General features: G+C 40.9%; 1 protein-coding gene across 1 annotated transcript in view; it reads left to right on the top strand.

Annotated features, from left to right (window-relative positions):
• chchd6a (coiled-coil-helix-coiled-coil-helix domain containing 6a) overlaps positions 1-15,025 on the top strand; it is a 75,322-nt gene that overhangs the window by 15,720 nt on the left and 44,577 nt on the right. Inside the window, exon 5 of the mRNA XM_054609666.1 lies at positions 13,164-13,247. Within this exon, the coding sequence (XP_054465641.1) occupies positions 13,164-13,247 (84 nt within the window). The remainder of the gene's footprint in view (positions 1-13,163; positions 13,248-15,025) is intronic.

Raw genomic sequence — 15,025 nt, 5'->3', positions numbered from 1 at the left:
GTAAAGAGGATAGCAGGGAAGAGTGGAGGGGAAACGAGAAGATTAAATGAAATGGAGGAGTGAAAAGGAAAATAAAAAAAACAGTACAGAGTGAAAAGAAGGAGAACATTGGGGAAAATAAGGGTGCAGAGGAGATGGCAGGAGTGGCAGTGAAGAAAATGGAGGGAAAGAGGTGAGTGAAGGATTTGGTGAGGTACAGATAAGCCCACAGCTATATCGGTAATTGTAATCTGCAGGAACTGACACGGTTCTGCATGTAAAGCTATTAGGCTGTGAGATCAACAGCAAGCTTCCCTCCCTACACGGTCAGATGGTCTGGTACACAGTCCATTGAAAACATGCATTCACCCTGCAAGCTAAGGTACCTTTCAGTCAGATAACCAACAACGAGGTTCTGTGTAAACTCTGCAAATGTTGAAATGGCTTATCCCAGCTTTACGACTGCTACGCACATCGAGGAGCGCTTTGTAAAGACGGCATCGAGACCGCTCCGTGTCCCGTTTACTTTTTGTCCCCACCAAAGAGTGATTTATTGGCAATATCGACACGCAAAATGCGCCTCTGTTAGTAGCAGTCACTTAAAATAGACGGATGCGTTTTCGAAATATTTCTTTATCACTTCATGTTATTTCAGCAAGGCTGGTTTTATGGTAATGTAATGTTTTTTGTCTGTTTTTATATTTTTTGTTTACTTTAAATTACATTGCAGACTGTTGTTACAGTCTGTAAATTGCTTCAGTTATTTTCCTTTCCCCACACTAATTCAAAATTACATTTAATTATCTTAACTTAATATTACTCCAGCGAGGAAATCATTCCATGTCTTAACTTTTTAAAGTTTTAAATCAAATACTAAACGACAAGGAACTTTTTATATTTGTGTTTATGTTGGCGGCGAGTGAGGATGGCAGTGGTCGTGTTTCCGAACACTAGAGTCCCTTTAGGAAAACGTTGACTGCAGCAGGTTCTGACAGTCTGCCCCACACAGTGCTGGTTCTCCCGTGCCACCCTTTCCTCCTTTTGAGGGCCAGAATGAAGGTCTTCAGCAGCGTGGCGGCTCCCAGCGGGGACCGGCAAAGCAGCCACTGCCAATTGAAGAAAGATCTGTGTCAGTCTGTGGCCTCGTCAAGTCTGCGCTGAAGGAGTTTCTGGTGAACCTTGATGATTTCATCTGATCTCGCATGGAATCCCAGCCGGTTACACCGATGAAGCATTAAGAATAACTACATAGAAACAGCTAATATTCTCGCTGATGGTCTTGTTGACTTGCGTAGTTCAACGTAGCAGTATTAAATTGAGACATTTTCATAACCAGTCAATAGTTCCTGACAATAGGTTAATTTATGGTTTAGCAATGGGAGAAATACAGTATACAGTGCACATCTTCATCACCTGCACATGAGGGTTGTTTAAATTAGCAACATCTGGAAACATATCCTTATCATGAGTCCTAATCATGATGCAGGCCAAGTTCACCTTAGCAAAATTGAAATAAACAAATAAATGGTGGTTCACCTAAGAAAAATGATAACCGTGGTGAGTGATACGCTGATTGTCGTGATCATTTTTGGATGCAATCAGTCTGATTGCTGTAATGATATACGTATTGCAGGGACACTCGTAATGCTGCATGATGGATGCAATGGCACTGCTATAGGACTATAGTGGGCGTGTAGTAGTATTTTTATTGTTTTTACAAAAAGTTTGCGTACGTACATATGAGGATATGTACAGTACCAGTCAAAAGTTTGGACACACCTTCTCATTCAACTACTTTGAAGAATCTAAAATATAAAACAGGGCTGCACGGTGGTGTAGTGGTTAGCACTGTCGCCTCACAGCAAGAGGGGCCTGGGTTCAATTCCCGGGCTAGACAACCTTCTGTGTGGAGTTTGCATGTTCTCCCCGTGTCAGCGTGGGTTCTCTCCGGGTTCTCCAGCTTCCTCCCACAGTCCAAAGACATGCAGCTTAGGTGCATGGCAGACTCTAAATTGCCCGTAGGTGTGGATGTGAGTGTGAGTGGTTGTCTGTCTCTATATGTCAGCCCTGCGACAGACTGGCGACCTGTCCAGGGTGAACCCTGCCTTCGCCCATCGACAGCTGAGATTGGCTCCAGCACCCTGCGACCCTTAACTGGATAAGCAGGTTATGGAAAATGGATGGATGGATGGATGGAAAATATAAAACATATTCTGGTTTGTTGAGCATTTTTTTGTTAACCACATTATTCCATATGTGTTCCTTCATAGTTTGGATGTCTTCAATATTAATCTACAATGTAGAAAAAAATAAAAATAAAGAAAAACCATTGAATGAGAAGGCGTGTCCAAACCTTTGACTGGTGCTGTACGTACGCAAACATTTTGTGTGGATCCTGCTCACTCTTGTATATAATGAGACCTATGTTCTTTTCCTACTACTACTGTGCACCGGCTGTTTTCACATTTCAGTCAGTTTAACTTTAGATGGACAGCTCAAATTTAAACACACAAAATCTTAAATGGGACAATTGAAATAATTCTTACAACTGTAGTACTGTTACCAGGCGATTGCACAAACATGAGATTGCTAAACAAGCAATTGTAATAATAAAGATCCTTGTAAAAAGAAAGAAACATCACAAATGACATACTGCATAAGCCTTTAGGAGATATTCCTTTATTTTACATAGTCGTGCACATTTAAAATACAGTATGTGTCCCGTCAAAATCAACTCCCTCTTGGAGTATTGTTGATTTGATTGACCCAACTGAACCACATTAGGCCACATATTATAATTACATAGAAGTACATACAGTATAACAACAAATTAAAACATTAGGGAGGGAGTTTCACATGAAGGGGGGAAGCAGTCAGAGTAAGAGTAATAGATGGAGGAGGAGAAGGGCCAGTGGCCCTTATTGTCCTCCTTCCTCCTCTGCGTATAGCTGCCTGGGTGTAATTATCAGTCAGATTATTATTATGTGCTAATTTATTGCCTCGCTGGGAGCTATGTGTTAAATAAACGCGGCGGAGTAAATAGAGGGGGGAATGGGAGAACAGACTGCCGCTGCTATCAGATGGCAACACAGCACACGCATTGCCCACGGGGGAAGAGCGAGATGTGTACGAGTGTATATTTGTCCGTCACAGGCATACTTGCAAGCCCAAACACCAGCGTTCCGGGCCCATGTGTTGCGTTGATGATCCATTGGACTGCGTCACCCTCAGATGCTCTCTTCACGTCCTCCTTCTGTACCGGATCAGGGTGTTGGCCCTCCGGAGCTGGTATCACTGCGGCGTCTACCCGGCAGACGCAGCAGCACCAGCTCAGACAGCCGCCATCTGTTGTTCCCTCAGCCTCAAAACAGTACACAGTGCACTGTTAAAAAAAACAAAAAACGGGTGTACACGTGCATCCATACTCGAACTTAATTAAGTCTTAGAGGTTTTTTTTTTTACCCACCAGATTTTTTCACGACTCTCTTCACTCTCTATCTGCTAGATTTTGGTTTTGCTGTGTTGGAACAGAAGTCTCTAATTGCCTTAAGAAGACTATATTTATGTTTTTGGAAAATATTTCTTTCTGCCACGGGACTGCTCTCGGTCTGAGCCATCTGTGACTGTTTCAGGCTCGTTGGCATCGAGGTCAAGTTCAAGAACTCTGATCTTTTCATTAACACATAACCTGACAATATGTTCGTTTTATTCAACTCCACCACAACTTCTGCTCTGGGTCATAGCAGACATAACATTAATTAAGTTTCTGATCACTAGTACATGTATGTCTTGTCTCCTCAACATCCAATACATTCCATTTCTTTTCTCTAGGTAGAAGTACAGGTCCGACCAACATCAGTTGCGCAAATATTTATTTATTTATACTGATCTTATTTTTGTTCAGTGTAGCGTACATAATGCACCTTTTACCACACACGGTTAAACTTTAAGATGTGTTTTACAACCTGCATCACAGCTTTCCTGATTGTTTTTTTTTTGTAATGGTGTACTTTTTGTTGTCATAATTTCACCAATGCGTCATAGCTGGATAGTATGGACACAGTGCATGTTAGAGATCAGCCTTATGGCACTGCTAATGGAGCTTCTGAAAGTAAAAAAAACTGCGAAACTGAGTTGCAAACGTCGTGAACCGCCTAAACCTCTCTGCTCGAATTTTGTTTTTGCTGTGAGATGCTTCCACAACAGAGGCTCTCATCTCCTGTTCTTCGTTGCTCACTCATTCTTGCTGTGATTTTGTTTTGTCTCACTTTTATCATTTATTTTCTCTCCGTTCCCCCCCCCCCCCCCCCCTCATCATTTTCAGGTCCTCTTCCCCTCACTTACTCCCGCTTGCTTTTTCGGTCTCGCACACATTTGCACATTTTGATTCCCTCTGTCTGTAGCTTCTAAATAGATGCTTCACACCTCTAGCTGTGTACTGAATTGATTCGTATGCAGAAGGTGCCCAGAGCAGGAAGAATGTGTGCGATAATACATTGGTAAACTAATCTCCTGTATAGCTCGCGGCATGCCAGCTGTCGTATTCCATTATGCACCTTCTTAATAACTGTAGATATTTCTCTGCACTTGTTTACATTTGTTATACGTTTGGGCTCCTTCTTGTCCCTCGCATTGTCTACCTTTCCTTCTCTTAAACAGATGAGTTTTTATCTTTTATTGTTTTCATTGTAGTCATTTAGGAACATTTTTGAGCATTTTTTTAAAAAGCGCCAGAGGAGAATGAATCGGATATCTTGTATTGCAAATTGTTTTAAGAATTACAAAAAGTTAAGAAAATTAAATATAAAACATACAGCCGACTATAAGCACAGTACTTGATATATCTGTAATTTTACACTGCATTGTGATGCAGCGTCCCATTTAAAAAAAAACCAAAAACAACTTTTGTTTCATTTGGCCAATAAACTGATGGTGATGATTGGATTATCCTGAGAGGACTAAGGTGTGTTTGGGAGGCTTCTTCATCATTCTTTACATTACATTACATTACATTACAGTCATTTAGCAGACGCTTTTATCCAAAGCGACTTACAGGAAGTGTATTCAACATAGGTATTCAAGAGAACTACTAGTCACCAGAAGTCATAAGTGCATCTCCTTTCTTAAACAAGCATCTTAAAGCATAAACCAGAGCAAAAGTATAGTGCAGAGGCAAATTACTACGAAAACAATAATTGCAACAGACTAATACGAATATAATAAGTGCTACAAACTACTACGAATAGGATAAGTGCAGTAAACAAATACGAATTCAATAAGTGCAGCGAACTGATACGAATACAGTAAGTGCAACAACTAATACGAGTGCAATAAGTGCTACGAGGAAGGCTCAGGGTAGTACTTCTTGAAGAGGTGAGTTTTCAGCCTGCGCCTAAAGATGGGCAGTGACTCTGCTGTCCTGACGTCAGTGGGGAGTTCATTCCACCACTGAGGGGCCAGGACAGAAAAAAGCTGTGACCGGGTGGATCGGCCGCAGGGACCTCTGAGCGACGGGGCAACCAATCGCCCCGAGGCAGCAGAGCCAAGTGGTCGGGCGGGGGTGTAGGGCTTGACCAAGGCCTGGAGATAGGAAGGAGCTGTTCCTTTCACTGCCCTGTAGGCTAGCACCAGAGTCTTAAACTGGATGCGAGCTCTTACAGGGAGCCAGTGTAGAGAACGGAGAAGGGAAGTTGTGTGAGAGAACTTGGGGCGATTGAACACCAGACGTGCTGCAGCTTTCTGGACAAGCTCCAGGGGTCTGATGGCCGACGCCGGGGCTCCAGCAAGTAGTGAGTTGCAGCAAAAGGATGAAAACAGTTTTTTCCTTCTAACACTGCCAAAACTAATGCTGCTGCTGTAACTTTAGTAGGGGAAAAGGACAAAGACTTCATGCTTTCATTTTGAAAAAAGTCCTGTCTTGAGGGTACGGTCTTAAATGCATGATCATATTAGGCATAGTACGTAAACCAGAATGTGTCAGCTCAGTGTCAAAATGACCGAGGACCAAAAAGTCAACTGCCATGATATTGTCTCTTAGCATGTTTCTAATGTCAGCTATTATGCTCACTATGATAACGCTAAGTTGCTGTTGCTGACCACGTACGGTGTTCGCCATATTTGTATAGTTGTATAGTTACCATCATGTCACCATGCTAAACTAAACGTACAGATAAGGTTAAGAGGAAAATCATTAGCTTTGCAGATATTTTGTCATAAACCAAGAGAAAAAAGTATTGGGCAAGTTTGACTGAAATGTTAAGGGATCGCCAAAGTTTTTACAAGGCATTCATTTTCTGGGGACCATTTTCTCTGTCCAAAATTCCGTGGCAATCCAATAACTGTTGAGATGTCAGTGTGGACCAAAGTGGTAAACCGATGGACCAACAGATGTTCATTGCACATGGATGCTCACAATGCGTAGCACCTCAAACGGACGAAATTGCTTGGCTCCCCGTCCCTGACACGCTGAAGTGAACTGCAGTCAATGAGCCGACATCCTACAGAGCGCCATTTGCTAATTTATTCAAAGTTTATAAATATTGAATGTGTTACGTGTCCAAATTGCACCAAATTCGATAAAGCACTCCATGGGGTCCCTGGCGAAACACCCACCGAATGTGAAGTAGATCAGATGAGCGTTTATGTGAAGAACAAATGGACACAGAGAGAGATTCCTTGTTTTATAGTTAGATGACTCTGCATTTAGCTGGTTGGACCACTCTGCTCCAAGTAGGTTTTCAGTTTTAATTGAAATAAACGAGGAGTTCTTTTTCGCGCAGTGCTAATGCAAAGCAGTATTAATATGGACTCACTGACACACATTAATACAGACAGAAAAGGCCCGACAAATGGATGACCAAAGATTCCCAACAGAGAGAGACAGACTAAACGAGCCTCTGCGATTCGGCATGTAATCCTCAGCCATCCTCTGTGTGTGTGTGTGTGTGTGTGTGTGTTGTGTGTGTGTGTGTGTGTGTGTGTGTGTGTGTGTGAAGTCACGCCTGGCTGGCTTTTATCTACCATAGACTCACAGGTCCCTGGAGGGACACCAGAGGACTCATCTGATTCACTTGCAGTTTCATCTCTGACTGCAAATTAAAACGCAGACACAGATAGGAAGGAGAGCTCTGTTCTTTTTAAATTAAAATCCGTTCAGTTTCCGCCGCTTAATCCCCGCCAACAGATTCTCGTCCGACATAGAAAATGAACGTGAACAATTTCAGCCCCTCGTATCTCTCCCCCCTGCATTAACATGCACCAGCTGCAGCTCTCACCCGACAGTGGGAGTATCTCTCCCATCAGACACCCTCCCCGCTCTTTGTCTCTCCTCAGTTAAGGTCTGTTTATGAAACGCAGACGATCGACTCTGATTTGATTTGGCGTTCAGCAGCCCTGATAATTATGATGAATCTTCCTCCCCTCCGTACGTTTATGCTCGTAGACTCTCCTCTTCTTCTGCACCGCCGCTGCTGCTGTTTTCAGCAACAATAGTGCTGTAAAAACATTGACTGGCATTAATTTGCCGGGTGTACCAGATGTGTGAGATTTAGTACATTAGGGTGGTTCAGATAGTGTCTGACAGGCTGTCAATCTCAGATACTTTGCAGGTATTATTCAAACTTTTTACACGTTGACTTTCCCAATGTGACAAACGCACCCATCTGTCGTCAACTGTATCCGTAGCAAGTTATATGAAGTTTTCCCAGATTTTGATACATTTTAGTGCCATAAACTTTTGGCACCGTTGTAACAGGATTCTGGTCCAAGAAACCTCTATAGATGTGACCGTGCTAAACACGGGTGCGTCTCTGCTGTCGTAGTTACAAGAGGAGCGTTGTTTAATCAGCCAAATGTCATGACATTCAATTTTATAAGGCATGACTGCTGCACTTTCATGTTTTCCAGTTAACTGTTGAGAGTCTATCAATAGCCACGTTTGACCAGTGAGGATTGAGTTAGAAATCTATTAACCTTTAACCTTTATTACATTGATGGACAGTGCAGAGCATACAGTAGGGGTGAGCACAAATAAATGCAGTTGTTTGTGCGATTGTGCTGTTTTAGAATACAATAGGCCGTAGTTGAATGCAATTTTTATGCTTCCAAATTCATATATGACTAAAGTCTTTAGCTTACCAACTCACAGCCAAGATTTAACATTAAATAAAATAAAAAGTTCGTTTTTTCAAATCCATCTCATGTCTCGGTGTGTTTTACGTGCACTTAATAGATATTAATGAAACACTGAAGCTGAAAAAAGCATCAAAATGCTGGTGTTGTGGTTGTTGTGGAGAGTGTGAATTACTCAACCTTGGGTTTGGGACCCTATGTTTGGTCATTGGATGAACAGATGTGGTCACATATGAGAATGATGTATTGGTAATGTCCGGTCAAAAATGTGTTTTGCTTATTGTTATTTAAGATATATGTTTGACTGTTTTCCACATTCACTTGCTGAAGGAGGATAGTTTGAAACTTCTTTGTAAGGCAAACATGTTCCAGTATATGTAATGTATTGTGATGTGGAAAGTGGACACTTCGAGGGCACATATGAGAACGGACTTTTCAGTGAAGTTTGAAAAATCTTATTCGGCAGTTCATCTTTTAAAAATGAAAAATATCTGCATATTTGTAGATTCTGAATTTTTCAGCCAAGGAGAATATTTAAATTCCAAAAATTTCTAAGCAGGTAATTGAACTTCTTTCATGAAAAAACATCAGCCAGATTCTTATTATTATTCAAAGCAAAGCAGAATATTTTCCTGGAGGGGATCTTAAACATCCCACAGTGCTAAAAGACTATTTCACACACATCATCTAATACATATTTATAATTTGCTCTTTCCATCACCATATTGGACCAAACATGCACCATTAAATAAAAGAGGAAATATTGTAGGTGTATTATACATCATTTTATACACGCTTCCTCGAGATTCTGCAGTAGCATATTTGGTATCTTTGGAAACATTTGGACTGCTGCTGGATTTGAACATCATTTCTGAAAGTTTGAAAAACTTGACCAAACTTTAGTATGTAGACGTGTGCTGCCACTGGGTGTTGAAGAAGTTAATAGAAAAATGAATCGAATAAGTTTGCATTACATCATAATTCCTATATAATCCATTTCGGCATTAAACTTTGGTGGTAAAAGAAAATAGAAACAAATGTTCTGATTGAGCCCTTCCTAAGTCCCGCCCCCTTTTTTCTCTCCGTGCTCCAATAACAGATGAGCAGGTAGAATCTCCGCCAATTTCCGCCTTTCCTGTTTAACTGAGATATGCTGCATCCGATCAAAGGCAACATTAGTATGAAAGCATTACATTGGTGACACAACCTTCAAGGACACATGTATGTAATCACATCTTAACATGGCTAATGTTAGCAAAATCCCATCTAACGTATATCTTAATCAAGAGGAGTTGGCCTAATGTCAGATCACCAACGTCAGACAGGTTTTCTTCATATTTATTTCTGTGTTAACGGCAAAAAAAAAAGAAATTATGGAAAGGCCACGTTTCTTTTTGTCAAGCTTGTCCAACCTAGCAACAGTAACAATTTGATTGATTGTACAACTTGACAGCTCTGTAATTGCTTGGTTCAGCAGAAACGTCTCTAAACCTCTGATTATAGAAATTCTTTGTGACACTAAATACATTTTGCAATTGTTGAACACAATAGCATTGTGTATTTTTTTTTTTCTCTCCGAGTTTCATCTGATCAATAATGTGATTCATTGAATTAAATTGCAGGCATTTGTGTTTTTACCTGCAATTAAAATAATAACAATTTAATCGCCCTAACTTAATCTGTGCCTTACTGTGTGTGCTCCTCTCTCCCTCCTCCTTGGACTTTCTTTTTCTATCTTGCGTTTTTGTCTCTGCCTCTTCTACTCTTCCTACTTTCTATATTCCAACTTCTCTAGTCTGCAGATGAGATAAATGTGATGGTAAGCTTCGTCATAACCTTCCAACCTCTTGCTCTTTAGTCCATTCCATCCATCCATCCATCCTGCTGCTTTCTGACCCTCACAATATTTTATGTCTCCACTTTCCTCTTGCTTAGGTTCACATAACAAAAGTTGAAACTGTAATTATCCCGATTATTCTCAATAATCTTTAAATACTCTCTAAATCTTTTCCAATTTGAAATATAAAATATCTCTTACTTTCTTTCGTTCCACTCCTCTCTGCCACATCATGTCTCCTATTTTTTGGCTCCCATTTGCCTGTCAATCCAAATAATTCCATACCTTCCTCCCACTTGTTTAACCATTCCATACCCCTCAGTCTTTCTTATTCTTTTCCACATATTTCTGTATCCTGCATGCATATTTTTCTACTAATATTTAGTAGAGCCCCAAGTTGCTCCTGAAGGCTTGCCATCGGTGTGGACTGGATGATGAATGTTAGTTAGAGTCTGATGGTGGCACCTTGATGGTAGCCTGTCATCAGTGTGTGAATGGGTGAATGATATGTAATATACTACTGACTGTAAGTCGCTTTGGATAAAAGCGTTTGCTAAATGACTGTAATGTAATGTAATGTAATATTTGTCTTTATTAGTATTGATCCAGTTGTTTTTTAATCACTAAAAGTTTCACTCTTTTTAAATTGCAGAAGGTTGCAAAAAGCTGTGCCTACTGCAGCATAATGTAGTATTAACAAATATATTGGGTGCGTTGTCATTGTGTTTGTGAAAAAGCCAAAGCGAGGCAAACAAGGACTGAATGAATCAATGCACTGTGAACAGTTCTATGATGAAATACGATTTAACCCATTTTAAATAGTAAAAATAATAGTAATTCAATATGTGACGGTCATTTTACATCTTTAGGAAATGATTGGCTCAAGAAGCTTGGTTGGCTCTACAACTAGACCTAAATCAATGTTGTTCATTTCAATAGCTGCGCGTTAAAATTATGCGATCGATGTTAAATGAGAGTCAATTTATCTTTAAATGATTTGCTCATATTGAAACGTGACAAGACAGTCAATTAAAAGGACGCTTGATCTTATGTATGTAACATGGAAACACAAAACCTGCGTTAACCGTTCCTGCTTCAGCTTTTGGACCCTGGTCAGGACTCGGGAGGCACAGAGGAGACTTTCGTTCTGTCTCCACAGTGAGTTAATGCTCACTTCGGGGTTAATAAACTAAACTTCAACTAGACAAATTTACTTTCCCCAGAGATGTTAAACACACTTCTCCACCTGTAGGAGAATCAAGAGAGCCCTAATTGGCTTTAAATCGCAACAAATATGTTCTCGTATGAACTGAAACAGATGAATCTGTCCAACAGCAGTAAGGTCCAGACAGCCAAGCTTTCTTTTTCATGTTTGTTTGTTTTTTTTCCTGACATTTGAACCTTCTGCTCAGCTAGAAACTCAGGCAGTGGATTCATATATACCTAATGCAATTCCTTTTTGTTTCCATGTATGCCAACATTGGTTTGAATTACTCTTGATTATGGAATCCAAGGACAATTGTGATCAAGCGATTGTGTAATAATTGCGACGGCAATTATTTTTTTCACCCGTCTTTCAGTCAGTGTGGAGCGTGTTTGCATGGCATATGAGCCTGTTTGTCGGCTCACTTTCACACACCTGTGCTTGTGGATGCTTTTTACGACCATATGTTTATGTTTGTCGCCTTCGGTGCCTCATAACTACTTGAAAATAACACAAGATCTATGGTGAGGTGGCTGTAAAATGCTTGAAAAGTAGAGCACACCAATGGGTTGTGATGAGGTGCTGATCACTTGGAGGAAATATGAAGTATGAAATCTATCATCACTGGCTTTTTTGATACATTTCCATTACGATTCACCTGTCAGCGTTTCAAATGCACAACGATTCTCACTGTGTCTCGATGTATTGCAATACTCAATTTTCTATATAACTGCACATGGCTACTCTTTTCAAGAATTAATACAAGAGGTCAGATAAACACGAACTCCCTTTCTACTTAGAAAGTGGCGTTAAAAAAAAAATCAGACTACAACCGTCCATGATATATAAAAAGCTGCGTCTTTTCAATACCAGTATCTGTGTGAGCCACCTCAGTACATAAACATTAGAAGAACGAAACATTAAATCCTTCTTCAGTGCATTACCAGTGTGCTGTAATCTACAAAAATATGGATTTCACATAGCAGCTCTAAGAGAGGGCACTGATTGCCTGTGGCATTTTACACTGCATGAATTAGCCTAGCGGCTAGCAGGCTTTTTCTTACTCCCTTAGCAACAGGGTAAACAACACCACGGTTGAATTTTAGGCTGCATGTATTTTGTTCGTTTTTTTTCAGCCCAACGTTGTTGACAACAGATCAGCTAATATTGATAGCGAGAGCAACAAGCTAGCAGATTGCCGAGTGTTGTCCATCACCTCCGGCCCTGGGTCAAACAGAGAGCAGAGCAGAGGAGAGAGAAACTAGCGTGACAGACAGTTAACGACTGCAAAACGCAGTTAAGACTCACGCTGAGCTGTAATGAAACTAAAATCCCAATTATGTTTGCCACTGCATCGCAATGCAGCATTTCCCCTGATCCTTTCATTATCTCCTCAATGATTTTGCTCCCAAAGGTAAAAGCAATCGTAAGAAGTTAAGTAATCGCAACACATGTATTAGCAAACTCATTACATACGGTATTACTGAAAAAGGACACTGAGGCTATAAGTGTCAGCTTACTGTGCGTGTAAACACACCAAGCATAATGTGTCTCTGATAAATAGTTATTTCCGATTTGTTTAGTGCCTAACGTCCTAAATGGCCTGCTCCTGTCACTTCACAATTCTACGCTTTTGTCCTCAGACTCCTTGTGGGACCCGCAGATTTTTAATCACTGTCGTACGGTATCATATTGTAGCACTATAACAGAATATCATCACTAAAATTAAAATGTTATCTGATATTTAAAATACCAACATCAACAAAAACCCCATCAGCATTACCATTCACCATATACTTCTCTAGTCCACTACTTTCTAGTGAGAAAACTTAGCAGTGCACAATATTTAATCCTCTCCTCTGTGTGTGTGTGTGTGTGTGTGTGTGTGTGTGTGTGTGTGTGTGTGTGTGTGTGTGTGTGTGTGTGTGTGTGTGTGTGTGTGTGTGTGTGTGTGTGTGTGTGTGTGTGTGTGTGTGTGTGTGTGTGTCTGGGTGTGTGCGTGCCTTCTTGCAGGCTCAGCAGCTACAGAAGAAGGATTTACAGCTGAAAGCGTTGGATGCCTTCTACAAGGAGCAGCTGGCACAGCTGGAGAAGAGGGTACAACATACACACACACACACACACACACACACACACACACACACACACACACACACACACACACACACACACACACACACACACACACAGAGACGCTTACAAAGACTTCATTAGAGGCTTTCACAGATTCCCAAAGTTGCAAATACTGTACACACAAAACTATAGATGCATACACACATTTGCAATGTCCGTACACTTTGACAAACTTTACTTTGCGACACACAAATATATTAACAGCCCCAAACAAACATACACACTCTTTTACAAACACACAAATGCAGGCACCGAAAAAATACTATACTTGCCAACACGATTTGTGCATGTTCACTCAGCCGCCGCACTATGACAGAAAGTGGGTGGACATAACTGGTCTGTGTTGTAACTCTCATTATGGGAACATAAATGGCCTCGGCTGTCTCAGTCTGGTCCAACACACACCTGCGGAAAAACAAAACGAACACTCGCAAGTGCAAATGTGTGACAGTGACATTAAAGGGATTGTTTGAATTATTTGAAGCGGGGTTTTTGCCACATATTGCCAGCAGCAATACGTATATTAGCCTCCTAAAAGAAGGCTCACCTGAATAAATCATTGTCAGTTAAAGTATATAATAATTATAATAATAATACATTTTATTCAATGGCATCTTTCATGGCACTCAAGGTCACCTTACATCATATAAAATCAGTGGTAAAACACTGCGGTAAGCTATATTTTGAATATTTTTACCGCTTAACCTTTCCAACAGAGGTTTCTGACGGGAAACTGAGGCCGTTACCTGTACTCTCTTTAAATGCACAAGACTCCTTTTGACAAAATCAGTATTCATTCGCAGATCACATGAGTTGGTGGTCTACCTCTGCCTCGATCGTTTGTTTGTGTAATTGTGCGATTTTTAGTGAAGCCAAACTAACCCTTTAAAACAACAAAAAGTCCAGCAACTCTGGTGTTCTGAGAGGTAAAATTACAGTCCTTGTCTAAGCAGTCTGGTGGCTGAAAATATTCTAAATATAGTTCACACTTAAACTGATATCGAGGTGGCTAAATTATGTTTTGCTGCTGCCTCAGGACGTTGTTTAGCTCCCGTATTGGTATTCCCGTCTGCTTCTCCAAACTGGGGACCCGCCATCTACTTTAGTTAAACTATCCCTTTAACACGGTGGGTAGTTACCAGTCTTTCTTCCCATTTTTGGTTTTCTTTATGCACTTCTTTTGTCTAACGTAAAACTCTAAAGTTAAACTATAGCTGGCATGAGAGATCAGGCACCCTGCACACAAAAATCCGTCGGAAAAAAGCACCGTATCTGTAAATGTGATTCAAAGGGGAACAGGGATTTTAGCCAGCCTGAGCATCTCCACAGAGCCCTTGAAAGCCCTTTCATCCCCTTTCATCTGTCCGTCTGTCTGACATTTACCAGGCAGAGAAAGGTGTAGAAGCTGTTGGTCTCGAGTTAAGTCTCAGTCCCACACAAGACGGACCTTTACGCGGGCTCTCTGGGGGAAGCACTCCCTCTAGTACTCAGATGGAGAAGACCTTTACTGGACGTTATGTGTGAAATCTAAGCGTTATGTACTGTTCACCATGGCTAATCGAAATCTGTCCCGCCAAGGGAGTGGTGGGAGCAGATGGAGTAGCACAGGGGCGACCGTAACATTGGAGTGCCATCGTTGCAGTCACAGTTGCCCCATGTGGTTCATGTTTGTAGCTCAGGGTAGGCATTATACCCAATCACCCACTCAGCCTTTAATTTCTTCATTTTTTTATTACATTATT

This window comes from Anoplopoma fimbria, chromosome 12 (assembly GCF_027596085.1).
Source record: "Anoplopoma fimbria isolate UVic2021 breed Golden Eagle Sablefish chromosome 12, Afim_UVic_2022, whole genome shotgun sequence".
Taxonomy (NCBI): domain Eukaryota; kingdom Metazoa; phylum Chordata; class Actinopteri; order Perciformes; family Anoplopomatidae; genus Anoplopoma; species Anoplopoma fimbria.
The sequence above is the reverse complement of the archived record's forward strand: the minus strand, read 5'-3'. Positions and strand labels throughout refer to the sequence as shown.